General features: G+C 45.7%; 1 protein-coding gene across 3 annotated transcripts in view; it reads right to left on the bottom strand.

Moving 5' to 3' along the window:
* Positions 1-27805, bottom strand: part of EXOC6B (exocyst complex component 6B) — a 416257-nt gene that overhangs the window by 108090 nt on the left and 280362 nt on the right. For all 3 annotated transcript variants that reach the window (XM_068274255.1, XM_068274264.1, XM_068274274.1), the window contains exon 20: positions 20814-20887. In XM_068274255.1, coding sequence (XP_068130356.1) covers positions 20814-20887 — 74 coding nt within the window. The remainder of the gene's footprint in view (positions 1-20813; positions 20888-27805) is intronic.

Below are 27805 nucleotides of genomic sequence, written 5' to 3'. Positions count from 1 at the left end.
AGGGATGTAGAGGCTATTTTTATTTCCTTTTAAAGGACCACTATCGCGAAAATCATAAAATTTAAAATACATGTAAACGTATACAAATAAGAAATATGTTTCTTGCAGAGTAAAATGAGCTATAATTGACTTTTCCCCTATGTTGCTGTCAATTACAGTAGGTAGTAGAAATTTGACAGGACCGACAGGTTTTGGACTAGTTCATCTCATGAGGGATTTTCAGGGTTTTGTTTAGTTTCAAAAGTTTCACTTACCTGGGGCATCCACCAGCCCCCTGGAGCCATCCTGTGCCCTCACAGTCACTCACGGCTCTTCCGGTCCCCCGCCGCCAGCTAGTTTAGCCTTTGCCAAATCGGAGTTAAGGTTCCCTTTAAGGGCCTCTCTACACTGGGGCGATTTGCGAGCGTTTATCTCTAGTGTCATTTATCTAGTGTAATTAAAAATATAAGCCAGTGATCTCACTCCCGCAATCGCCGACAATTCACAGTAAACGCAAGCGTGGTGCATGCAGCCCTCAATGATTTTTGAGGGATCGTGATTGTAATGTTAAGAAAACGCAAATTACGATTGCTCAAAAATGGGCAATAAAAAAAAATATGCGTTAATCGCAAAAAAAAAATTCCCTGCCACAAAACGCTAGCAATTTTGCGCTCACAGTGTGAATGGGCACATATACTTTATCAGTTTTGAATGGAGTGACCATTCCGCTAAATGCCAATAAGGTATTGTCCTGCAGTATACACATGGCTGTATTTTACAGGTGCCAACTTCATTGACAGATTTTTTTTAAAATCTACTAAAGTACCCAATAATTGTAGACAATTATCCTACAAAACCACAGGTGTCTGTGTGTGCCAAAAGCCGTACTCTGCACGCATGGCTGGGTGGGGGGGGGGGGGGGGGACGGCATCGTGCAACTTAGTGCCAGTTATTAAACGGGCCTCATGGTTAGTTATTATGTGTTTATATAGTGAGGGTGCACTGACATTTTCCGCAACCTTTTACAGAGTTGTCATGTCACTAACTCTAAGGGGGTCACAAACTAATCCCATCATAGTCATAGTGTAATGTCCTACCATATTATTATGTATGTATATAGCACTGGCATCTTCTGCAGCACATTCCAGAGTACATAGTTATGTCAATGACTGTCCTCAGAGGAGCTCACAATCTAGTCCCCACCACAGTCATAGCGTAATGTCCTACCATATTATTTTTATATATGTAAATAGCACTACCATCTTCTGCAGCACTTTACAGAGTACATAGTCATGTCACTGATTGTCCTCAGAGGAGCTCACAATCTAATCCTAACACAGTCATAGTCTAATGTCCTACCCTATTATTATTATGTATGTATATAGCACTGGCATCTTCTGCAGCACTTTAGAGTACAGAGTCCTGTCACTGACTGTCCTCAGAGGAGCTCACAATCTAATCCTACCATAGTCATAGTCTAACGTCCTACCATATTATTATTATGTATGTATATAGCACTGACATCTTCCGCAGCGCTGTACAGAGAGAGCTCTGTTGGTGGGGAGAAAAGGGGGGAGATCACTTATGTGCTGTGTTGTGCAGCCCTGCAGCGAGGCCTAAAAACTTCAGTGGCCCAATTACCAACAATGGCCTGGTCACTAGGTGGGTTTAACACCGTGGTCTTCAAGTGGTTAAAGAGGCACCAAAACAGCACATAGTAAAATGTGATATATTATTCAGAATACCCTACTGCATGGTAATTATCAGGCAGCATGAGAAACACTTCCCATATGTATATATTGCTGTATATTCATATGGAACCCCATACTCCTAGTCATGTTTAGCCTAAGCTATTTGTTATGAAGCCTTCTGCCCCAGAGCATTCTGGGAGTCCATGTGTTTCTGGTCACTTTGAAACACACAACCAGCATTCCGCAGAGATTCCCCTCACAGCAAGCAAAGATGTTGTCACCGGTTATAAATTTAAGAATGTAGATGAGAAAAAGGAAAGATTTTACAATGGATAAAACACTGACTAAATAATCTATAAATGAATACAGGTAGTCCCCGACTTACGAACGACCGGCCGATACGAATGGCATGGATTCTCTGTTTCCATGGGAATAAGTCAAATTTTTTTTTTCAAATTGGGCTTGAAGTTTTTGATAAAATCGATTTAAAAAAAAAATTCGAAGAAAACATGGCTTTTAAACTTGTGTAAGAAGTAACAGAGAGCAGAGGTGACACAGAGGGGGACACTGGAGGCACAGAGGAGGTACAGGGCACAGAGATGGCACAATGTTCCGACTTAAGAACAGATTCATGTTAAGAACGAACCTACAGTCCCTATGTCGTTCGTTAACCGGGGACTACCTATATATTGTAAAAATTAAGCACATTTTAGCCATCGTGTTACATTCGGTAAAGTGTCTCTATGAAGGTGGCCACATACGATACAATAAAAGAGATTCGACTTTACAGCAATTCAATAAAAACAATCAAAGGGCTTTTTTTTTTTTATTCGAGTGAAATTTCTGAGCGAGATTTTTTTTTTTCAATTTTTCTCGATCGTTAGTGGTGGAAATTTCTGATCAATGTTTTGCAAGATTGTACGGTGTGTGGTAGATTAACAATTTCGTCATGTAGAGAGGCAAGCAATTTTTTTCAGAGTTTTACATTATTTTTTTTTTCAGAATTTGGGCAAAATTCTCAAAAAAAAAATCACAATTGTAAATCTTGAATTTAAAAGAAATTCAAAAAATTGTATGGTATGTGTGGCTACCTTTAGCCTCTTATTGTAATGGCTGCATAGTGTACTGGTTAAAGGACAGCCGAGGTGAAAATAGACTGCTAAGATAACCAACAGCAACTATCCTCCTCTTCCTATAAATGACTTCTTTATACCCAACAGGTTTCATTTATATTTAAACCCACTTATTACGTTTTTACTGTTCCATTGTTTTTGCTCAATGACGCATTCATTGAAGTATGCCAGAGCTAAAATCTATGAACTATTGACCCGTTCTATCTCGTTCCTGCTCTCAGAAGCAATTTTTTGGCTAGGAAAGTGTGTTATGGTTGTAATTCCTTATCAGCGAGGTTTACACTGTAGTCCAGCTCGGTCCCGGACAGAAACCGTCACTTACATACCTGATGGTTAACTCTTTTAGGCATAGAAAGAAAAAAAGGAACACAGCCTAGTTATTAGTGCACTGTGGCACTGTATATACAACACATGTCTATCTCATCATATCACCTCAGGTGTCCTTTAAGGACTGACAAATCTATTTAGTAGGAGATCTTGGGCAAGACTCCCTAACACTGCTCCTGCCTATAGAGCGCCTCCTAGTGGCTGCAGCTCTGGTGCTTTGAGTCAGCCAGGAAAAAAGCTCGATATAAATGTTCTGTGTAAATTGGCTGATCTGGAGGGCGGTTGTGCTTCAGGTGAAATAATGGCACTTTAGTCATTCATAAACAGGTATGGAGTAGACAGGATAGTTGCACAGTATAAGCAGAGAGCTGGTGTCCATAAAAGGCTCATCCCCGTCATGTACAGTGACGAGTTTCCATAGCAGAGTCGCTATCAGCTGTGCGTAAGGCAGACACGCTATGAGGTGCGCAGATAAACAGCGACACCTTCAGGCAGAAATATTCTCACACATGTAACACGACACACAAAATATTACTGTTATCTCGTCTACATACCCAGCCTAACTGGCCATACAGAGACTTTGCATGTAAATGGGACAGGATACAACAATGGGCCAACAATTACCCCAAGTAAGACTGTCACTTACTTCTGCCACTTTCATACCGCCAAAATAACCATCATAAATCAGACCTGAACTCAGAACTTCCTCTCTGCTCTAAAAGATACGCAGCAGCATAATAACCTTTAAAGAAAAACATTTCCTTGTTACAGCTGATACAAATCCTGCAATAAATATGCAGTGTTTCTACTTCCTGCTTTCACGGTACCAGACATATTAACATCCTGTGCTATCAAATTAGCCTCTCTGCCATGGCAGTCAGCTGAGGGATCAAATTACAACTTGTGATTAGCCACAGAGGAGGGGGAATTAGACAGGCTAATCTCTTTAAATACTTCCAGGGTGCTCTTCTCTCTGTTTTCCTTCTGTCCTGTACAAGAGTTCAGGTTCACTTAAAGTGTCAAAGACAGGTAACGCTGCCGGGGCAAACACGGTGTTTGACGGAATGCAGTTACACGCAAGAACGGACGGTAAAAATCCAAAAGTTAAAATCTCTTTTACTTTTCTTGTTTATAAATGATCATTCCCCAGTTTATCTGACTCTTATTTGGTACACAAAAAGGAAGTTGCAAGGCATGCTGGGTTGTCATTTTTTTTGCTTCTGTACATTTAGTTAACTCTGAGGGGAAATAAAGAAGCAAAAAAAGACAACCCAGCATGCCCTGCAACTTCCTTTTTGTGTACCAAATTTTGTGTGTACCAAATAAGAGTCGGGTAAACTGGGGAAAGATCATTTATAAACAAGAAAAGTAATAGTGATTTTAACTTTTGGATTGCCTGATTAGCATCCTTATTACCCGTTTACCAGATAAAAATAGAAGAGAAAAAGAATTGATTTTTGATTTTGTGCCCGACAGTTACTCTAAAAAATACTGAAAAATCATGGTAGGGCTTATTTTCGGGGTAGGTCTTGTTTTCTTTATTTTATTGCCAAGAATTCTACAAGCGACTGTAGCGGTACCTAGGTACTCTACATGTATTATGCACAGCCCAGGGGGGACTTTTGTTGGGCTCAGGGTATTTCAACTTGTCTTCGTTAAAGAGGAACGGTAGTGAAAATAACGTAATAAAATTGCCTATTGCTTACAGTATTCATTTATAGATTATTTAGTCAGTGGTTACCCAGTGTAAAATCTCTCCTCTCCCTGATTTACATTCTGATATGTATCACTGGTGGTGACATCTATAGTCCTTCCGGGTGATCTGTACGTTACCGAGAGTTCTATGTATGCACACAGGGAGAGATTGCTTGCTTGGCAGTTGGAAAAAGCTGTTATTTCCACAATGCAACAAGATTCACAGACAGAAAACGGTCAGGGCCATGGTCATGATATCACACCAAGGGAGGGGTTTCACCACAATATCAGTTCCTCTTCCAAAAAGGAAAAAAAAAATACTTCCCGACTCCATACGCCAATCTAGTAATAATAATAATAATACCTGGACCAACACCACCATGAACACCACCTAGCAGTTATAGTCAAGATATGTTTCAATGCATCCATTCTAGGGGTAACTTATGTTGAGGAACACTTCCCTAGGATTAAAAACAGTTGTAGAATTCTTTACAACATGCATGCAGTTCACAAAACAGCATGGTAAGAGCCAGTCCACACTAGGTCCGGAAACTTATCCGTGGCTGCGTTTTTCAAACCTGATGAAAAACGGAGTCCCGGATACTAATGTTTAAAATAGCAGCCAGCCTCACCCAAGTAAAAAACGGATCCGTCTGCGTTTGCGGGGATCCGTTTTCAAAACCTGAACGGAAGGTCCGGATCTGCTGCATTTTCACGCAAGGACCACGGATACACGCAGGGGGTAGTGAAAGCAATGAGAAAACGCATCTCCAGCTCCACAGGCAAAAAACGGATGTTAAAACGGATAGCCTGAGCTTCATAATTGGCCCAAAAAAATCCTCCCACTCCTTCCTAATGATGGAGACGTTTTCTGTCAGGGAAAAACCTGAACGGAAACTGATGCAAAACTGATGCACTTTCATCAGTTTGCAGTACGGTGGGTACTTCCCCTGATCCGGACTGCAGTGTCCGTCCTGCAACCGGGTCTAGTGTGGACCTAGCCTAACTTCTCAGCTGGCAAAATATTTGCTACTTCAACACCACCAATAATATTACATGTATGGCTCTGTTTGCCTCTGAGGCCAATCACAGCAATAGCAGTACTCAATGAGCTGAGGGGTTAAGGCACTCAACTATATTAGCAGAGGAGTAATAAAAGTCAACCAAACTAAACAGAGTAGTGACAGACAACTGGTCTAGCTGAGAGAACATCCTCAGCCAACCCGCAAAGGAGAGGGATAGTGGTATTCAACCTGACAAGTAGGAGGGCTGTGGCAGTCTAGTATGGACCATCACTATTCCAATGGCCAGGATCTTAACGGGCACAATTGTAGCTACAGCCAAGTAGACAACATGACGATCAGTAGTAGCCAAAATAGCTCAGCAGTTAGATACAACCAATGAAACTAACATAAACCATGAAACCACCGTAACAGCTACAGATAATTCATTCAAGCAGTGTTCTGGCCACTGTAGCCAGCTAACAATCAGAACAGTGGACTGAATCACAATGACTTAAAATGCAAGAGTAGGAGTCAACTTCATTGAAAGTACATCAGAAGGACCAACGTAAACAGAAGATAAAATGAGGACAAACTAGCGGCATGAAAACAGAAAACAAAACAAACAACCCAACAGTACGTTCATCCAAAAAGGCTTACATGGAAAACACAGCTAAAAGGAGTATGTCCAATCACCACATGCTGGCAACCGAACAACTGTTTGAGATCATTATCTAGAAGATGAAGCTACAACAGACCACAGAAGATATTTGTACCAACTTTAATCCACTGTGTTCCCTCTACTGCCTGGCAGCTGGAACTTAATCAAGGACAACATATGGTACCTAATCTATAAACAGCGAAGGGAAAATAAAATAAGCATGGAGACCACATACATTATCAGGTTCAAGAGCTTCAGTGATGGTTTGGAAAAAGTGGCAAGTTGCTTAGAATCTAGAACTCTCCAACAATTCGCTATATCAAAGGGCTTTGGACAAGACGCTCAAAAGAAGGTACAATTTGACTGTCTAAGCTAGTCTAAAACACAAATATACCAACACAGCCAGAAGTTTCTTTTACCACAATAAGACCTCACTTCAGATGGCCAAACTACCAAGATTACACTTTATCTCAAAAAAGTTATGGTGGTATATTACCACCAACCAAACTACGTGGAATAGCTTGGGATAGGGGGTTTAAACCAGCTGAACTTTGGTAGAACTAGTCTGAGACTCTAAAAGGAACAAGAAGTTGTCTCAAACGTCTAACTGTACGAGAACAAAGTATTCTGAAACTAGACAGCCCAGAAAAGAGAAGCACGTACACCAAGACGTAAGCGGTGCAGCCTTGTGCGCAGTTAAGCGTAAAAAGTCGAACCTTTCCCATCGCTGAGAATGGTGTGTCATGCTGGCACCCCGCCTCATGCACAATACGCATTCAATGCTTCTGCTGGAGGAACGGGCTTCAGGTCGGCCATCTTATGTCTTTGCGCTTAAAGACTCTGTTGATTCCCAGCAGTAACACAGTCTGCAGCCATGATTAATGGTCCCTTCTGTGCCGCTAAGGACACCAACGCACATAAATATAGCTGGTAAGTGGGGGGGATGAGAACAATGTTGCCGGGTTACCACTGCAGACCAGACGGACTCCGCCATTCCCACGAAAAGGTTTCCAAAATGGAAGGTTTAAAGAGGCAGCAAGAAAAGCCAAATTTAGTTAAATTAAAAAAACAAAACAAAAAAAGTACATAATAAACCCAAACCAAATTGAAAAAACAAAAAAAAAACGAAAAAGAAAAAAATGACAAACAAAACCCACTAGATTGGACAGGCCAAAACAGATTCCCAACGGCGTGCTAATGAAGCGCAGCTTGACGGTGTCACGAGATGACGGATTGCCTCGCCATCAGTCTTCCGAGGGCCATCTGTTACGGGATGAAAGCGATGTGACACAGAATCCAGGATAGTGTCACTGGAAGTTATACTCCTGAAGCATCAGGAAGCCATGTGAATGCTGGCCGGGCCTTCGGAAAACAAGGAGATACTGCATCATAGTGGCAGCACAGACAAAGCCACACTTCTGTTTGTTGTTGTTTTTGTTTTTTTGTGTTTACTGTGAGACACATAGAAAGATGGTCTTAATAGGACAGAGGCATCAGTCAATGACTGCAACTTCATTCACACTTTCTATCCGACCCCATCCATCTTCTCGGCAAAAGCGATGACAGCGGACAATTCAACACCTCTCCTCCTCCTCCTCCATTCCCTGGCATACCAAGACAACAAAGTTCCACTAAGACAGAGAGATGCTTCAGAGGGTCCCCGCTCCACCGCTGCCACCTCCGTGCCCGCCTTTCATCTGAACGCTCATTCAAGGAGGAACGTCTGCAGCTAAAAAAAAAGTTAATATTTTCCGAAGCTCGGACCTGAATAGAGGCCAGGCACCTGGCCAGCTGTGAGGCCACCCTCTCCCATCGATGGAACCATGTCCCATTACCAACGCGAGGAAGAGAGAGAGGAAAAATATATTGCAACCCTTTCCTGGAAGGTTGCCCAGCACACAGCCAGTGACTTGTTATAAACCATCACAGCCTTCATTCAGATATCTACAAGTTGCCTATTGATCTCTTCAAGGCTTTGCTCTCATAGCTTCAAGGTGACCTCTCTACATTAATGGGACAAAGTGCTTCCTACAACAAGAATTTGGACTAAAATGAGATTCCTCTAAAAGTGATCTTTCGAAAAGCACACTTTTTTTTTTAACCAGCTCAGCGTATATGAAGGGTTAGCAATGCTCTCATGGTATATCACTGAACTCCATTTGAGCAAGGAAAGATGACAGCAGTGGAAGTATATCCCTTCCACCCCCCCAACTTAACATGGCATCATTGGCCTGCAAGTATAAGCTTTAAGCTAGCCATACATTACTCGATGTATGGCCAGATCAACCATCAGATAGATCCCTCTGTGATGGAATCGGATCAGACAGGGATCTATTGCCTGCCATACACTGCACAGTGATTTCCAATAGATTTCAGCATGAAATCTATTGGGCATAGTCCTGTTGCGGCTGCCGCCACCTGCTGAGCCACCTCAAAGGACACCTGAGGTGACATATGACATGATGAGATAGACATGTGTCTGTACAGTGCCTAGCACACAAATGACTATGCTGTGTTACTTTTTTTCTTTCTCTGCCTGAAAGAGTTAAACATCAGGTATGTAAGTGGCAGTTCCTGTCAGGACAAGGTCAGCCTACAGTGTGACCCTCACTGATAAGAAATTCAAACTATGAAACCCTTTCCTAGCAGAAAATAGCGTCTGAGAGCAGGGAAGAGATAAAAAGGTCAAATAGTTCAGATTTTAGCTCTGGCATACCTTAATTATTGGGTCATTGAGCAAAAACAATAAAACAGTAAAAACTTAAAATGTAGAGTTAAATATAAAATAAAACTGTGGAATATTTTAAAAAGTAATTTTTAAAAGAAAGAGGATAGATGCAATTGTTTATTTAATTCGTTTATTTTCATCTCGGGTGTCCTTTAAGTGTAAAGTAGTTCTCCTGTGCCCGGTGTAAAGTGGTTCCCCAGAGCCCGGTGGTTTAGTCTAACCTGTCTATAGGAGAAAAAGTCCTGGAACACAACAGGTATTGAAGTAATGAAAACCACTAGGTGGGAGCACGGGACTGAAAGGGTTAGAGACTAGAAAAATATATTGAGTCAGGCCCTGCTTCACATTCAGTAAACAACTTTATTCAAAAAGGTGAACAACACTGTATTGACACTGCGTGCCTCTTTAAAACCATAAAAACACTCACTGCAGATGTTAAACACGCAGCCGGCTGGGCTCACACGTAACAGGAAACTTGACACACCAATCACACCTGGGATGCCATCACACTCCTGTGATCACATGATTAAGGCCGGAAGCGGCCGATACGCGTGGTGAAGGCGTCCTCACTGCCCACCAAGCGCAGCACAGCCACTGACCCTGCTTTAAGCCTACGAAGGAGCCTGGCGCCGGCTGACCTTTGCGGAAGGCATCACCCATGAAGGGCTGAGTGGCTGGTTACATCACCGGCAGGCTACACACGTGTGCACACGTCCTCCATTGGACACCTGAGGGATTCCATTACCCTGGACATATGAACTGTCTGCAGCAGGGGAGGCCATCTACCAAGCAACCTTCTACCCCACAGCAGCTGGAATAGCGATGTTTATTAACTGGTGGACTGAGTGGGGAGAGCCTCAGTGAGGCAGCCGGTTTATAGTAACTGCATGTGCATATGCACCTAGAGCTGTGGATCTGTGAAGTAGCTTTCTGCCCTCTGTGTTGTCCTTGTGCTTTTGCGAAGAACCAGTCTTGGGACTATGCTTGTGCTTATTGTGTTTCGTTAAACAGTCAGTATCTATAGTCCAACAGGAGTGTGATGGGATCCCAGGTGTGATTGGTGTGTCGTGTGAGCCCAGCCGGCTGCGTGTTTAACATCTGCAGTGAGTGTTTTTATGGTTTTAAAGAGGAACGCAGTGTCAATACAGTGTTGTTCACCTTTTTGAATAAAGTTGTTTACTGAATGTGAAGCAGGGCCTGACTCAATATATTTTTCTAGTCTAACCTGTCCACGTGACATCACAACATTGTCAGTGTCACTTGGTACAGGGGTTCGCTTTGGCGGCGGACACCAGAGTAAGCCAAGAGTTGTGCCGATGGAGAGGTGAGCCCTTAAAAAACTGAGCGGGGGAGACTGGGGTTGGACACTTTACACTTGAAATGGGGGTCTGTCGGTTGGCACGACATCTTATGCCTTTATTGCTGCACAAATGATTGACCCTTGCTACATATTTTTCCACCATTCCTGATTCATCCCATCAACCGATTTTGGCCAGATATTGATAGAAAGATCGAATGGGCAGCTATGTTGCGGCACCTATTCTCTTCCCATTCAATAAAATGATCAAATCGGTAGGTCGATCGAGCCGCAATACTACGTAATGTGTGCCCACCCTTACACTACAGGAGTGGTAACTCCGGGTAAACACAAGCTCAGTATTACAGCAGTGGTATCACTTTACTTAGATTGGCCAAACACGTAAACACGAAGGTATGTTACTGTACTGATCAAGCACCTGCCCTGTCATCCCTGCTAATGGCTGAGAACCTTGCTGTATGCTGGGGTGACAGGCAGGACCAATGCCCAATCAGCACTGCACCGCTGTGTCCCCGCCTCTTCCTCCTGTGCAATGTACTGATCAGGCCCCTGCCCTGTCATCCCTGCACATGGCTGATAACCTTGCTGTATGCTGGGGTGACAGTCAGGACCAATGCCCAATCAGCACTGCACCGCTGTGTCCCCGCCTCTTCCTCCTGTGCAATGTACTGATCAAGCACCTGCCCTGTCATCCCTGCTAATGGCTGAGAACCTTGCTGTATGCTGGGGTGACAGTCAGGACCAATGCCCAATCAGCACTGCACCGCTGTGTCCCCGCCTCTTCCTCCTGTGCAATGTACTGATCAGGCACCTGCCCTGTCCTCCCTGCACATGGCTGATAACCTTGCTGTATGCTGGGGTGACAGTCAGGACCAATGCCCAATCAGCACTGCACCGCTGTGTCCCCGCCTCTTCCTCCTGTGCAATGTACTGATCAGGCACCTGCCCTGTCCTCCCTGCACATGGCTGAGAACCTTGCTGTATGCTGGGGTGACAGTCAGGACCAATGCCCAATCAGCACTGCACCGCTGTGTCCCCGCCTCTTCCTCCTGTGCAATGTACTGATCAGGCACCTGCCCTGTCATCCCTGCACATGGCTGAGAACCTTGCTGTATGCTGGGGTGACAGTCAGGACCAATGCCCAATCAGCACTGCACCGCTGTGTCCCCGCCTCTTCCTCCTGTGCAATGTACTGATCAGGCACCTGCCCTGTCATCCCTGCACATGGCTGAGAACCTTTCTGTATGCTGGCCTAAAAGTCAGGACCAATGCCCAATCAGCACTGCACCGCTGTGTCTCCACTTGCTGGCTGCCTCTTCCTCCTGTGCAATGTACTGATCAAGCACCTGCCCTGTCATCCCTGCTAATGGCTGAGAACCTTTCTGTATGCTGGCCTAAAAGTCAGGACCAATGCCCAATCAGCACTGCACCGCTGTGTCCCCGCCTCTTCCTCCTGTGCAATGTACTGATCAGGCACCTGCCCTGTCATCCCTGCACATGGCTGATAAGCTTGCTGTATGCTTGGGTGACAGTCAGGACCAATGCCCAATCAGCACTGCACCGCTGTGTCCCCGCCTCTTCCTCCTGTGCAATGTACTGATCAGGCCCCTGCCCTGTCCTCCCTGCACATGGCTGATAACCTTGCTGTGTGCTGGGGTGACAGTCAGGACCAATGCCCAATCAGCACTGCACCGCTGTGTCCCCGCCTCTTCCTCCTGTGCAATGTACTGATCAGGCACCTGCCCTGTCATCCCTGCACATGGCTGATAAGCTTGCTGTATGCTTGGGTGACAGTCAGGACCAATGCCCAATCAGCACTGCACCGCTGTGTCCCTGCTTGCTGGCTGCCTCTTCCTCCTCTTTAACTTTAAGGGCTTATTTTTTTTTAGGGAAACTGGGTATCTTTCAGTAGTGCCACGACAGCTCTAAATGCACACCTGAAGTGACAGGGAGACAGAGGTGGACATATTTATTCCCCATTAAGGAATACAGACTGCCTGGTCATCCTGCTGATCCACTGCCTTTAGACCCTGAAGAAGCATGCAGATCAGAAGAAGATGCAAACAAGTTGTCTTGTGTAAATTATATGCAACTTTATATTGGCCCCATCAGAATAATATCCTGCCAATTTTTCTTGGTCCAAGTTCAAACTGCATATAATTTACATCCAATTTGAATTTTAGGAGAACTTATATGCATCTTACTGACCATCTCTACTAATCAGATGTTTGTTTGAAGTTTCAGTGGATCAGCTGCATACTTGTGTCAGTGCTAATAATGCCTGGTTTTGCCCTGCGATGAGGAGAATGCCTAGGCTAAGCATTACTTGGGGGCAGGGCTATACATATATACAGCAATATATAGCTATAGGAAGTGTTTCTGATGATTAAACCAGGAAGTGTTGGAATCCTGGATAATTTATGGTTTTCTTCCATATGTCACTAAAGGGACTCTTTAATCACTGCTCTATAGATAGCGGATAGCGTCACAAGGCTGGCCTCTCAGACATAAAGAGGATTGCTATATTAGCAAACAACTGATGGCTGATTGGCACTGTACAGGTGGGAGAACATGTGTTGGTGGGACAGGTAAGCGGGGTGGAAGGGTAGAAACCTGGCGGGAACAGGCAGCACAATCAAGGGAGGAAAGGGGGTGACTGAGTTACAGGAAACATGCCTGGGAGGCTGCAGAGTTATCAGTCTGCACAATTCAGCTACAGCCATCAAAATAAGACATGGTAAAAACGTCTTAGGAGATGAGTGACTTTAGGAAAAATGTATTCCTTACAAAAAATGTATTCCTTACAAATACTTCAAAACAAAATGTGCTGTTACTTGTTTATGCCAACCCCCCCTTCATGCAGATGGACATGCATGGAAATCAAGAAAGTCAGACAGTCAAGAATTTGCACATCTTTAAAGGGAACCTAAACTGAGAAGGATATGAATTTTTCCTTTTAAAATAATACCAGTTTCCTGACTCTCCTGCGGATCCTGTGTCTCTAATACTTTTAGCCACAGCCCCTGAACAAGCATGCAGATCAGGTGCTCTGACTGAAGTCAGACTGGATTAGCTGCATGCTTGTTTCAGGTGTGTGATTCAGCCACTACTGCAGCCAAAGAGATCAGCAGGACTGCCAGGCAACTGGTATTGTTTAAAAGGAAACATCCACATCCCTCTCAGTTTAGGTTCCCTTTAATAAAAACAAATACAAAAAAAATGCTGACTCAACAGTTCTCCCCTAACTCTTTAGAAGTTATCAGACTTCACTTATTTACAGTGGACTGAAGCCCACATAGACTGTTCGTTAGGAGTAGCCGAGCCTTCTTACCGGTTTCCCAGCAATTAACTTATCAGCCAATCAAAAGCAGCAATGGAATTGGTGTCTAAATTAGTGCTTGTAAAGGTCGGGAAGGTTTGTATCAATATCAACATCAGAGTGGGGGAAAACTATCTCAGTGATTTTGACCATGGCATGATTCTTAGTGCCAAACGGGCTGGTTTGATGAGTTCTGTAGTTGCCAATATCCTGGGATTCTCACAAACAACAGCCACTAGAGTTTAGTCCCCTTACAGCCCCCCCCCCCCCCCCCCCTGCCGTTGCAAGGGCTGCTCCGATTTAGTTATGCCCCTGGTTCCACCTCTGTCATTCAAGAAAAGAAAACACTGACACCGATAGGCTCAGACTCTACAAAACGAGACAGATGAAGACTTCAGCTTCAGACTCCAAGCTGGAGATGGTTTGGGATTTGGTAGAGCAAGGGACTCTTACAATGAAGGACCAGAGGCCGTCATGGCAACATGGATCATAGTCTCCCAAAGGGATGCACACAGCATCCTCCGGAATCCATGCCATAAAGAGCCAAGAGCAAACAAAGACCCTATGCAGAATTGTCATAGTTCTCCTACTAATATTACCCAGAGCCTAACAGTGAATGGAGACTACAGATAGACATGTAAGGATGTCCTGTTGTGAAGAAGACTTGGCAGGTTCTGCAGTAAAGTGTGCCTGCACACTGTAAATATGTACAGACGGGGTGATCTCGTGGTGACCCGAGCCCTGACCTCATCTATAAATATGTACAGACGGGGTGATCTTCTGCTGACCCGAGCCCTCACCACGGACCATGTGGCTGTGCACTGAGGACGACTCTCGCATACTTTCCTAGTGAGAACAGCCTGTGCTGGAAACATGACTTTTTAATGTCTTGCATGGAATGATAGGCTCTGCCTTGAATGGAATAGCTTTGTTTATTATTATGCAGTTAACACTTGGTAATTGGCTCGGGCTTTGTGTGTGGTTTATAGATTAGAAGAAAGTCAAACAAATAAAACACAATAAATGAGGTCATTAGCGGGTTTGATGGCTCTCAGCTGGCGAGCTGTGTTCTGCACGGAGAGGAGGGTCAGGTCACTGTACGCTTCCTGATGCACCAGAGCTCACATCACACACAATAAAGAAAGTGAGAGGCCGGGGTTTATAGCACAGAGGCCAGACAGGCCCGTGATAACAAGCACAGGCATCGCGGGCGATCCTATGCAGCACTGCCTAGGCCTGCTATACTCCACATCAAAGAGAGTGTACAGGCATTGAGGGCGAGCCTATGCAGCACCGCCTAGGCCTGCTATACTCCACATCAAAGAGAGTGTACAGGCATCGCGGGCGATCCTATGCAGCACCGCCTAGGCCTGCTATACTCCACATCAAAGAGAGTGTACAGGCATTGAGGGCGAGCCTATGCAGCACCGCCTAGGCCTGCTATACTCCACATCAAAGAGAGTGTACAGGCATTGAGGGCGAGCCTATGCAGCACCGCCTAGGCCTGCTATACTCCACATCAAAGAGAGTGTACAGGCATCGCGGGCGATCCTATGCAGCACTGCCTAGGCCTGCTATACTCCACATCAAAGAGAGTGTACAGGCATTGAGGGCGAGCCTATGCAGCACTGCCTAGGCCTGCTATACTCCACATCAAAGAGAGTGTACAGGCATCGCGGGCGATCCTATGCAGCACTGCCTAGGCCCCCTATACTCTGCATCAAAGAGAGTGTACAGGCATTGAGGGCGAGCCTATGCAACACCGCCTAGGCCTGCTATACTCCACATCAAAGAGAGTGTACAGGCATCGCGGGCGATCCTATGCAGCACTGCCTAGGCCTGCTTTATTCCACATCAAAGAGAGTGTACAGGCATTGAGGGCGATCCTATGCAGCACCGCCTAGGCCTGCTTTATTCCACATCAAAGAGAGTGTACAGGCATTGAGGGCGAGCCTATGCAGCACTGCCTAGGCCTGCTATACTCCACATCAAAGAGAGTGTACAGGCATTGAGGGCGAGCCTATGCAGCACCGCCTATGCCCCCTATACTCAAAGGAGGAACTACACAAAGGAACTTTGCAATTGGCCAGAGAACGGCTTCATCTTCTCTCACTATTGTACACCTGGCTGGAGTTTGACTAATAAAGGGTCATGTGACCAGACTAAAAGGGTTGAGCAGAGTTTCCTCACTTGCAAAGCCTTCTGCCTTAGAGCTGGTGGGACAGGCAGCTGGTGGGACAGTTTGTGGTGGCTCCATTTAGCTAATGCTTAAAGAGAACCTGAACTGAAAAAAAGTCAAAATAACCATACACAGGTCATACTTGCCTTCCATGTAGTCTACTCCTCAATCTATTTCTCCTCTCCTGCGTCCCATTTGTCCACTGTGATGCATGGAATTCACCTTCCTCCATTTTAAAATGGCCATTACCCCATAACAGCTACTGGGTCAGCATACTGTTAAACTGTAATATCACCCACTTGAGCCATAGGGAAACATGGACATTACCTTGCACATTTAGTTGTAACTGACAGCTGCTGATATATAACTGACAGCAACTAGTATATTTCAGTTCTGACAATACATTGTCAGAACTGGAAGGGATCACTGTAAGAAGAAAATGGTGAGCTTCTGAGAGGAACGGACAGTGAGGTTAGTATGTAATATTCATTTGCAGCTATGTCATATGTTTATTTTAAATCATTTTACTCACTTCAGGTTCCCTTTAATGCCGTTTTGCTACCACACAGAAAAATAATTAGCATTGGTCCACACAGGTTCCAGTTATTCCTTTGTATGCCACGGTTTGAGCCCCTAGGGCACGACTGTCAACTCAAATACACAGAGGGCCAAAATTGAACGTGCTGGGCCAACCTCAGTGTCTAGTTAGCCACCTTCCTTATATAGTTCTTTGGTGTCTAATGGTGTTTAGCGGCCCTTCTCCCTCCACCACGTGGCTTCTAAATGTCAGTGCTTAGCCATAGAGGCTTAGCATACAGGTGCTGACAGGCCAAACATGATGTACAGCGGGGAAACCATTTGGGAGCTAATCTGATGGCACTTTGGGACAGAGTTTGACAGGTATGCTTGACGAGGACACCAACGCAAGAGCAAACTACATACAATGTCCGAGACCAACTGAGACAACGGGATCTACCAGACAACTGGTATGGCTCAAAAAGGAAATAAACATAGCAACCACCATGGGCAGCACAGTGACGTAGTGGTTAGCGCTCTCGCCTTGAAGCACTGGGTCCCAGGTTCGATTCAGAGCCAGGTCAACATCTGCAAGGAGTTTGTATGTTCTCACTGTGTCTGTGTGGGTTTCCTCTGGGCACTACAGTTTACTCCAACATCCCCAAAACATACAGATAAGTTAATTGGCTTCCCCCAAATTGGCCCTAGACTACGATACATACGCTACACAATACACACATAGACATACAACTATGGTATGGACTAGATTGTGAGCTCCTCTGATGGACAATTAGTGACAAGACTATATACTCTGTACAGCACTGTATAAGATGTTGGCGCTATATAAATAAATACCTATTGCTTTAGGTTCCCTTTAAAGCCACTGTCTGGAAAGGGGGGGGCAACACCATGGTTCTCGTGGTTTCTGGTCCTTCTTCATTCTTTGTTGTAAATTCATATTTTTACTCTGAGTGGGGAAGAGTCTGTGTGCATGGATAGGGAACTGACTAATGGACAGAAAACAAAGAGTTGTGGTCAATGGATTGTACTCAAAATGGGAGACGGTTAGCAGTGGGGTCCCACAGGGGTCTGTACTGGGTCCAGTGCTCTTCAATTTATTTATTAATGACCTAGTAGATGCAGTAGTGAGCAATGTTGCTATTTTTGCAGATGATACAAAATTGTGCAGAATCATCAACTCTCAGGAAGATAGTGTCATATTGCAACAGGATCTGGATAGGATGGCTATATGGGCACATACATGGCAGATGAAATTCAATGTTGACAAATGTAAGGTCATGCATTTTGGACGTACTAATGGTCTAGCACCATACAAAATAAATGGGATACAGTTGGGGACATCAAACTTGGAGAAGGACTTAGGAGTACTCATCGACAACAAGTTAAATAATCGTGCTCAATGCCAAGCCGCTGCAGCTAAAGCTAACAAACTTTATACAGTATGTAACTATGTAACTATGATCTCTGTAGATCTTTAGCAAATGTTGCTTCCATCTTGTGGACCATTCACCCCACTGTCTTCAGCCACCTGCATTATGGGAAAGGTAAGAGGTAGCGGCCCGTTCAGCAACAGCTGTTCCTCCTCCTCTCCCATACGGACAGTTACTAAAGGTAGTAGGGTGGTGGTCTTCTTGGAAACCATGGATGACTGATATAAATGGCTATCACAGGAACTACAAGAACAGTATGCAGGAAGTAGATCAAGTGACCTTGATAAAAAAAAAAAAAAAAGCGCACACAAAAGAAGAGTAGAAGCCCAATATGATGTAGTGCGTCAAGAATGTGGGATAGATATTAAACCAGAAAAAAATGGTGCTCACAAACCAGGGTTGCCAAGCAGCAACCACCTTCAGTGCTTGGTGGGAACACCTGTCGCGCGCTCGGGTTGACGACTGGTCTCACGATACAGTCGCTCCCTCTATACAAAATAGGATACTGCTGTCTCTGCTCTCAGCAAGAAGGTGACATGTAGTAGTACGGGGGATTGAGAGGACGCCCAAAATGTATAAAATATTTAAAACAAAAAATAAGAATTCGTTGCACAAGGTCAACAACTCGTCTGATTAACAATAATATGGAGCTAAAAGCTCCTCTATTGCTATTCAGGCACGTTATTGACCCGAGGAAGTGGAATTGCAGCCCAAGAAACACGTAGTCTTTCTTGTGCAACAAATTCATCTTCTGAGCAATTCTTACCTTTATTTTTCATTTTTATTGCTTTAAATATTTTATACATTTCGGGTGCCTCTCATAGAAGAACAGTATACATGTATGAATTGAAGAAAAGAAGGACTGGTGAGTACATAAGCTTTCCTGTGGAGGCAAAAGTTCTTCATTCCCTATAGCTTCCACTTTAATTATTGGGATATTTCCCCCTCGCTGCCCGTCGTGGTGACACCAGGAGAGGAGCAGCTTGCCACACACACAGCCAAGAACATGTAATGGAGGCTTCAGAATAGGCAAGTACACAGATTTCTTTTTGACTTCGGAAACACTTAAAATAAAAGCGGCTTATAGAAACAATCTTCATTAACATCAAACAAACTGTGTTTCAGAACGGATTTGGTAGCGATCCCAACATAGTATGACGTTCTGTCTGGTAAGACCGCAGAAGAACACTAGCGCTGCTCCACCTCTATCCGTCTAGACACTACAAGACGTTGCCTAGAGGAATCGCATGGAGGATCTTGAGAGAGACTGAAATATTGAGATTAAATCACATCATGGGAAGCTGAAAGTGGAGTAAAGAAGGTAAGACAATCTTGAAGAATTCTTGCAGCATTCATTGTAGTAGTAAAGTGAGACAAAGGTAATGTAGGCTCCAACTACAAAACAGAATCTAGAGTGCAGTTAAAGCAGACTCGAACTCTTGCGCAGCACACAGTGAAAAGTCTCTATCCCACATACAGTTGCTGAAGAAATGCACTGCTCTGTGTTCATATAGGTAGATTAATGTGTCTAATTCGAGTCAGACAAAAAACGGCACTGGAAATTTGGGCGCACCAGGCACCACCATAGGCCTTAATGTGAATTACTGCTTTACAACCAGAGAAAAGAATGGTAAAAGGATCAGCTGGGTATCAGTCTGAGCAGGTATAAGCGCCTCATTCCTGCTCAGACTGATACTCAGCTGCTCCTTTTACTGCCTGATGAAGGGTGAATGGAGTACTTTTGATTAAAAAAGTTATTTTCAGTGAATGCAGACTGTCGAGTCTACTTGAGGGAGGTAAGTCCATCTCTACCTCCGTTTTTAAAGTGTACCAGAGACGTCCTAAAAGAAAGATTTGACACTTACCCGGGGCTTCCTCCAGCCCTATATGCATCCCTTGTGCTTCCGTTCAGCCGCAATCAGCCCCAGTAACTGGCTAAGGCGCGTCAGTTGGGGTCTTCTGCAAATGCGCGGAGGTCTGCACATGCGCAGAAGACCCCAACTGACACAACAGTTACCGGGGCTGATTGTGGCTGAACGGAGGCATGCGGGAGGATGGCGAGAGACTCAGCTGTGGTTTTGGGACTGGAGGAAGCCCCAGGTAAGTATCAAATCTTTCTTTTAGGATGTGTCTGGTTTCCTTTAATTGGTTTTCAATTGTTTTATCCTCAACTGGTGCGCCTGTTACCAAACTGCTTCCATTAAGTATGGAAAACACATGTCTCTGGTACCAAGTTTTTCCAATGACAGCAGCATCATTTAACGATTCAGATATGGACAGAGTGGCTTTTGTCTTTATTCTGGACGGTATGCATACACTCAGCATGCAGGTAATCATACAGTTGACCTTCCATTCGCTGACTAATGCTGTAGAACAACCTTACACGTTTCCTCTTATTCTTTAGTGTAAGTCTAGCAGGTCTGAGAACCCATCCCTTCTCTACATCCCCCGTTGAGCGTGAAAAGCTCCCAAATCATCCAGTGCCCTACTAAAAGTCATAAGTCGCATCATTACACCATGCAGGGGTCCGTTGTGGTGATTTCTCTTCAAAAGAGAAAAGGTCTGCGCCCCAGGATCAGTTCCCCCCGCGCCCATCACCGTACAGGCCGGAGAGGCGATCTGACAGGCCTGAAAGGCAAATGAGACTCAGGTCTCTGGCGTTTAATCCCTGAAGTCTGATTCCAGGACCCCTGTCCTCTCTTTTCACAACTCCTCCCCATTCCTTCTAACCGTCTTCTCTCTCTCCTTGAGACCTCACGGCCCCTCAGTCACACATCTTAAAAGAGAAACAAAACAGAAAACAACAAAGGCTTACTTGTCTTAAGTCGATGAAGGCCAATTGCAGTGTGTCCCCTTGGAACCCAGGCACTGGTCCGGATCTGGCAAACCCTGTGGGAAAGAAAAGAGCATGAAAGGCGCTTCTAAACAACCATGGACAGGAAGATTGGCAGACGGATGACAGCAAAGACAAGGGAGGCTGGGGGAGAGGAGGAACCGGCTTCTAAGGGGCCATGTCTCCCGGCCTTCACGCTCTTTGTCTGCTCTTCAAAATTTGTGTCATCAAAACGCCATTAATTCCAGCGTCCTGACAGCGGAGAAACTGTACTAACTCAACCCGAAATCCCTTCCCATGGACCACTCTGGGCTACGTGCTATTCGTTTGGTCAATGGGCAAACAACGAAATAATAAAAAAAAAGAAGAAGAGATGGTTGGAGGTGGGGGTGGTATTGTTTCGGGTTGGAGAATAAGGGGAAAGAAAGAAAAAATAAAAGTTTTTGGTTCCTTTTTTTTTCAACCCACTTTTTTTTTTCCTCGCCATCTTTTCACAATAAAAACTTCAGCTGTGAAAGGTTCTTTCAGTTTCCGAAAGCTTTGTATGTTGCAGGTCGCTGAAAGAATTTGGCAATTTCATGCCTGTCACCTCATCTCTGGAGTGTTTATCAATAATAAATAACTGTGTAAGGCATCAGAGGATCTGGGCCTTCCCATATATTTCCATTATCGGTTATGGTGCATTACCGTGAGGGGCTCTCGGCCTGACTGGCCCCATTGACTGGAGGGCTGGGAGCCTTTCTAAGAGGATTACATGGTCTCTGCTGTAATATTATGGGCTGCGGGGATGAAAAGGGCTCTCTGTGAACGGTACAGTGTGATGTCCTCTGAGACCCAGCGTTGTGCCGCCTTCTCATCGCATTCCCCCGGGTGAGAAACTTGACGGCGTCCGCCGGGCGAGGTGGCACAGACGCGCATTCTGTCGGGGTTTAGGAGTCACTTCTTAGCGTCTGTAAACTTTGCGGGAATTAGTGCTGCCATTTGATTGGCGGCGTGGAGCTGGGTATAAAGGCCCTATTCCTCGGCTCCGTGCCTGAGCCGTCACTTCAATTGGTTCCCGGCGGCGTGACGGGGCAGAACAATGGAAAGGAAGGGCACGCAGGTGTCAGGGGCAATGGCTGGTTATACACCGAGAGGAAATGTCTAGTCTGTGCTGCACATGTCCACGGCACAAAGTGATGTTACGCTGGTACACAAATCACTCACACGGCTTCCATCTTGGCATACATCGCTCCCTTCCCAGGAGATACAAGCCAGGCGCTTCAATCTCAACCAAAAAAAGGATCTGGACTTAGAGTACATAGAGTACAAATATTACAGTTTTGCCCGAAAATAAGACACTGTCATATTAAATTTTACCCCCAAAAACAGTGCTAGGGCTTATTTTCGGGAAGGGCTTACATTTTTGAGGGGTATAAAATCAGACGCTATGCTACCTCCCTTGTGGCTGTGAGCCCCTTTGTTCACCTGTAAACGGTTCCTAGTATGTGAGTATCCTAACATGGTCATCGCCCTTTGACCCAGTTGCCACACATGCACTGTATGCTGGGTCGGCTCCACGACTGTTCTCTCTCATCATAATCAATGTGCGCCAGAGACTCATAAGAACAGGTGCGCGCACTTTATGATAAGAGAGGACTGCGGTCACAGAGCTGACCCATAATACAGCTCATGCGCGGCGACCGGGTCAAAGGGCACCAACCATGTTCGGATACTGGAGCCAGTTACAGGTGAACGGAGGGGGAGATGCAGCTACAAGGTAGGTGCGGTAAGAGACTGCACACCTCCCCATTCACTAACATGGCGTCCAATTTTATACCGGTATACAGCTAGGGCTTTTTTTCAGGGGAGGGCTTATTTTCAGGGAACGGATACCAGATATATATGCTTTCCATATTAATAGCAGCAGTGTCACCCCCCCCCCCCCCCCTCCAGTTTGCAGTCTCACCCGTCATACGTTCGGCGTGAATCCTTGCCTCCGGCTGTATCATGTGACTTGGCATGTGTAGTGACGTCGCTCCATGTGCCTGGTGCCACGTGGTATAGGCACGTGTAGGGACGTCGCTCCATGTGCCTGGTGCCACGTTGTATAGGCACTCTTGGTGACCATGGAGGAGGCAGATTCGTATCGCCGTAAAGGGAGAGCCTTCAACACGGCACACTGGCAGGGTACAAGTACACTTGGGGAGACGCCGCCCAGGGGTCATCAAGATTATTGACGGTGTTGTGACCGAGATTTTCTATTATTTCTGATCGATCCTTTCAACCGATTTTGGACAGGTATCATTTGAAAGCTCGATCATGCAACCACCGATTCTCTTCCAATTCTATAAGTTGACCTTCCTGCAGGTGGCATTAGAGTGTCAACTCTTCTGAGGAAAGGGATGTGTGTAAATCATCAGGACACTCCTCCTCCGATACTCCTCTCTGCAAATCCTCTTCATTGGCTGCTCATTAACCACATGATCCAGTTTAAACTCTTAAAGAGACTCTGAAGTCTCCAAAAAATGAGGTTTTGACTTTAAAAACCTCATTAACATTATTGCCCCTCTTAAATCGCTGCATCCCCACGGCTGAAAACACCCTAAATGACCCCTAACTCGCCCGGGAAAATCCATGACTTCCTTGATCGTGAATTTTGCTGCCGCCTCTATGCTGACTCCGCCTCTCCCCCGCCCCTCTCAGTTAAGGAAGACTGAGAGGTGGCGATCCGTGCTGATTGACGCGCATAGAGGCAGAGATGCAGCCAAATGCTTTGCCTCTATGTGGAAGGAGCCCGCGATGTACCCCAGAGAGTTTGGGGTGATTTAGGGTGTTTTAAGAGGGGCAATAATGTTAATGAGGTTTTTTTTAAGTAAAAATTAAAGGACAACTGAAGTGATAAGAATATGGAAGCTGCCTAATTTATTTCCTTTTAAAAGGAACCTGAAGTGAAAAATATATGGAGGCAACCATTTGTATTTCCTTTTAAACAATACCAGTTGCCTGGCAGCCCTGCTAGTCTATTAGGCTGCAGCAATGTCTGAATCACACCAGAAACAAGCATGCAGCTAATCTTGTCAGATCTGTCAATAATGTCAGAAACACCTGATCTGCTGCATGCTTGTTCAGGGGCTGTGGCTAAAAGTATTAGAGGCAGAGGATCAGCAGGGCTGCCAGGCAATGTGTATTGCTAAAAAAGGAAATCAATATGGCAGCCTCCCTATCCCTCTCCCTTCAGTTGTCCTTTAATAATAACCTACAAAGTTCTCCACAATCTCTATCCCCTGTACATCTTCTCACTAGTTTCCAGATACCAACCAACCAAACCACAATCTCAGATCTGCAAACAGCCTTCTTTTATCCTCCTCTAGAATCACCTCCTCACATACATGTATATAAGATTTCTCACGTGCTTTACCACTCCACTGGAATGCCCTTCCACAACACATCCGCCACTCCCCAACATTTGAAATCTTTAAGCGCTCCCTCAAAACCAGGGCCGTGTTTACCATAAGGTACTGTAGGCACGTGTCTACAGGTGCCTCGTGATGGAAAGGCGGCTCACTCCCCGAGTGCCTCCCTTTCTCCTTCCCTATGCAGAGGCCCAAGCAGAGTGTAAATGAGAGGTTACTCACCCAAGTCTCTGAATTCCACTGACCAGATCTTCTTTCAGTTGGGAGGGCACCTCTTGCTACCAGATACTCCGGGACACCTCTAGCTACTTAATACTGAGGATAGCTCTGGCTACCTAATACTAAGAGGCACCGGTAGCTACCGATGACGGACAAGGAAACTAAGGGAGAGGTGATAGATGGGCCTTCACACTTGCGGTGCCGGTTGGCAGCTGTAAGATCATGGAGGGCGGAGTCTAGGGTGCCAGGAGATCTATGCCTATAGGCTCCTGTGAGGTAAATCCAGGCCTGCTCAAAACGTACTTTTTCCAACAAGGATACGCTCTAACTTAGGCCATTCCTCCTTCGACCTCTCGTCAAGTTGTGCTGCTTACTAAATATAACCTAAAAACATTGTATACAACCCAACCTCATTTCTTCCCTATACCTTAAAGGAGTCATCAAACAAAAAAAGGTTCCCCAGCTCTACTTACCCGGGGTTTCCTTCATCCCCTTGCTGCTGACCATTCCCTCGCAGCATCTCCGCTCGCAGACGCCGGGCCCCCCGCCGGTACAGAGGCCGACCTCCTCTAGTGTGCCTGTGCGAATGCCGCTGTCAATCTAGCCCACGTTGTCCGCGGTGCACTGCGCAGGCACAGTAGTTCTGCACCTGCGCAGTAAACCACGGACAATGTGGGGTTGATTGTCAGCGGCGCTCGCGGATCCCGGTGTCTGCGCGTGGAGATGCTGTGTGGGACATGTCAGATGCAAGGGGCTGGAGGAAGCCCCAGGTAAGTAGAGCTGGGGAGCCTTTTTTTTTGCTTGATGACTCCTTTAAGAGTGTAAGCTTGCAAGGGCAGAGCTCTCTCATCCTTTTGTGTCTTGTAAATTGTTATATATTTTGTTCATCGTGTTACATTTATCAAAGTAATTCCTAAGTCTACCAATTCTGTATTACGTACCAATGTCTATATTTTGTGTATGCCATGGCCTGTATATCACTATGTACCCCGTTGTTTTGTTCTTCCTCTGTACAGCGCCATGGAATATGTTGGCGCTTTATACATCAATAATTATAATTAATATACAGAAGGGGCATTTTCGGCCTACATGTGAAGCCGGCAGACATCCACACCGGCAGTGATCATACAGCTGGAGGGACCCTCAATGGGTCGCTGGCCCTTTCACAGCCCGCATAATGGATGGACTTCCCCTTTAATGACCCCCCTTCCAGCCGGGCCGTAGTCTGTAAATCTTTAAACAAGTAGATTACAAGACAGAAGCTGCCAGACAACAAAACCTGCCCCTTCCCACAGGAAAAGAGATGAGCGTTTTATCCCGGGCTCCCATTCATGGCTGCTCGCAGGTCTGACAGTGACGGATGGACGCAGATCCATCATTCTCCCCGGGATGAGGGTGACAGCAGAGGCCTGGGCTGGGCGGCAGAGGTCAGGCCCCCTGCTGGTCAGGATGTCGGCACCTGCTCTTTAGTGTCTCCCTCAGCTTCACAAGCCTCTAATGAGAGATCCTTCATCCAGCTGTGGCAGGTTCCTGCAGCTCCCTCTCCTGCTACACTGAGCTATATGGAGAGAGGCCTAACTTCCTGCAGCAATGGCTGAGCTATCTGTACTGACTCCAGTGTACTCCATTACCGCAGGGAGTCCACTCAGCTACAGCATCTCACAAATGAGTACATCTCTCACATTTTTGTAGATATTTTATTGTATCTTTTCATGGGACAACACTTAACTACTTACTGCATGTTGTGCAGTAGATTCACGACCCGGCAAAACTTCATTTGAAGTACCAGGGCCGTGAAAATAAGTCTATAGTGTCAGGCGGCGCTGCTCCACGTGCGCGCCCCCGCCATCGCCCGTTAGCAGAGAGATGAATGAATGGGAACGCAGTTCCCATTCATAAATCTAAGTGTTACACTGCCACGCCACGCATTACACGTGTTAAACTGCCACGCATAACGTACGTGAAGCGGAAATAATGACTGAGGACATCTTGTGGCCAAATAGTAAAACTACATCAAAACACATTTTATTTATATAAAAATACCAACACTTACATCTAAAATTAACTGCGCGGCCGTGTCCTCGCTCCTGCTGACGTCACCAGGAGCGCAGACTGTACTGGGCGTGCGCAATACACTCCTGGTGACGTCAACAGGAGCACGGCCGCGCAGATGCAGTAGTTTTCCAACTTTAAAGTCGGAAATTACAAACGTGAACCAGAGGCGGGGACCGGAGCATCGGTGAGTGGCTGCACGGACACAGGACTTTTCCCCCCTACAGTACTCCTTTAATCAGTCACTGGATGGTAGCATGGAGATTAGGCAAGTCGAATTCACTGAAGAGTTCACTCAGATCCATAGCATGGGTGCACAGTAATGGAGGTGCGTGAACAGGTAGGAGACATAAGGAGGACGACCCTGCCCACGGCTTACAATCTAGCGGGAGAGTTAGGGACAAGAAAAGTAGGGGATCAGAGTTGAGCTGCAGGTTTAGAGTGTGTGTGTCTGGGGGGGGGGGGGAAGGGTTTATAGGCCAGAGTGAGAAGGTGAGGTCCTTCTTGAAGATGTTGGAGGAGGGCAAAACCCTAATGGGGAAGGTAGGAAGTTCCATAGTGTTGGAGCAGCTCTTGAGAAGTCCTGGAGGCGTGCATGGGATTGGGTGAAGCGGGGGGCAGTCAGGCAAAGTTTATTGGAGGAGCAAAGTGCTAGGTGTGTACCTCTGAGTTACATCGGAAATGTAGGTTGGACAGGTTTTGTACACAGATTTGTAGGCCAGACACAGACATCTTGAATCTGATTCTGGACTGTATAGGAAGCCAGTGGAAGGACTCACAGAGGGGGTCTGCCATGGTGGAGTGATGGGAGGAGTGGATAATTCTGGCTGCCGCCTTCATGATGAACTGCAGTGGGGTAATTTGGGTTATAGGGAGACCAGACGGAAGGGCGTTGCAGTAGTCAAAGACGGGAAAGTATAAGCGCATGGATGAGGAGTTTGGTGGTGACAGAGGTCAGGAAAGGGCAGATCTTGCAGATGTTACAGAGGTGGAAGTTGCAGGAATTTGTGAGGTTTTGGATGTGAGAGGTGAAGGACAGTGCGGAGTCCAGGGTGACAATTATGTCATACTTATGACAGAACATTGACATTCTTCAATTAGGGTGATAATCACTTATATTGCCAGTGGTTTAGACCGTAATGGCTGTGTGTTATTTTGATGGGGGGCGAAACTTTCCTGTTTTGTGCAGTGACTCTGGGTGAGTCTTCTATACTTTCTGCAGTTCCCAGCTACACAGTGTCCATGTACAGCTTTTGGCATGTTACCTGACCAGCATCGGGTCATACGCACACTTTGGGAGCCGTAAAC

The sequence above is a fragment of the Hyperolius riggenbachi genome, chromosome 1 (genome assembly GCF_040937935.1).
Source record: "Hyperolius riggenbachi isolate aHypRig1 chromosome 1, aHypRig1.pri, whole genome shotgun sequence".
NCBI lineage: Eukaryota > Metazoa > Chordata > Amphibia > Anura > Hyperoliidae > Hyperolius > Hyperolius riggenbachi.
Note: the sequence above shows the minus strand (reverse complement) of the source record. Positions and strands in the feature narration are given on the sequence as shown.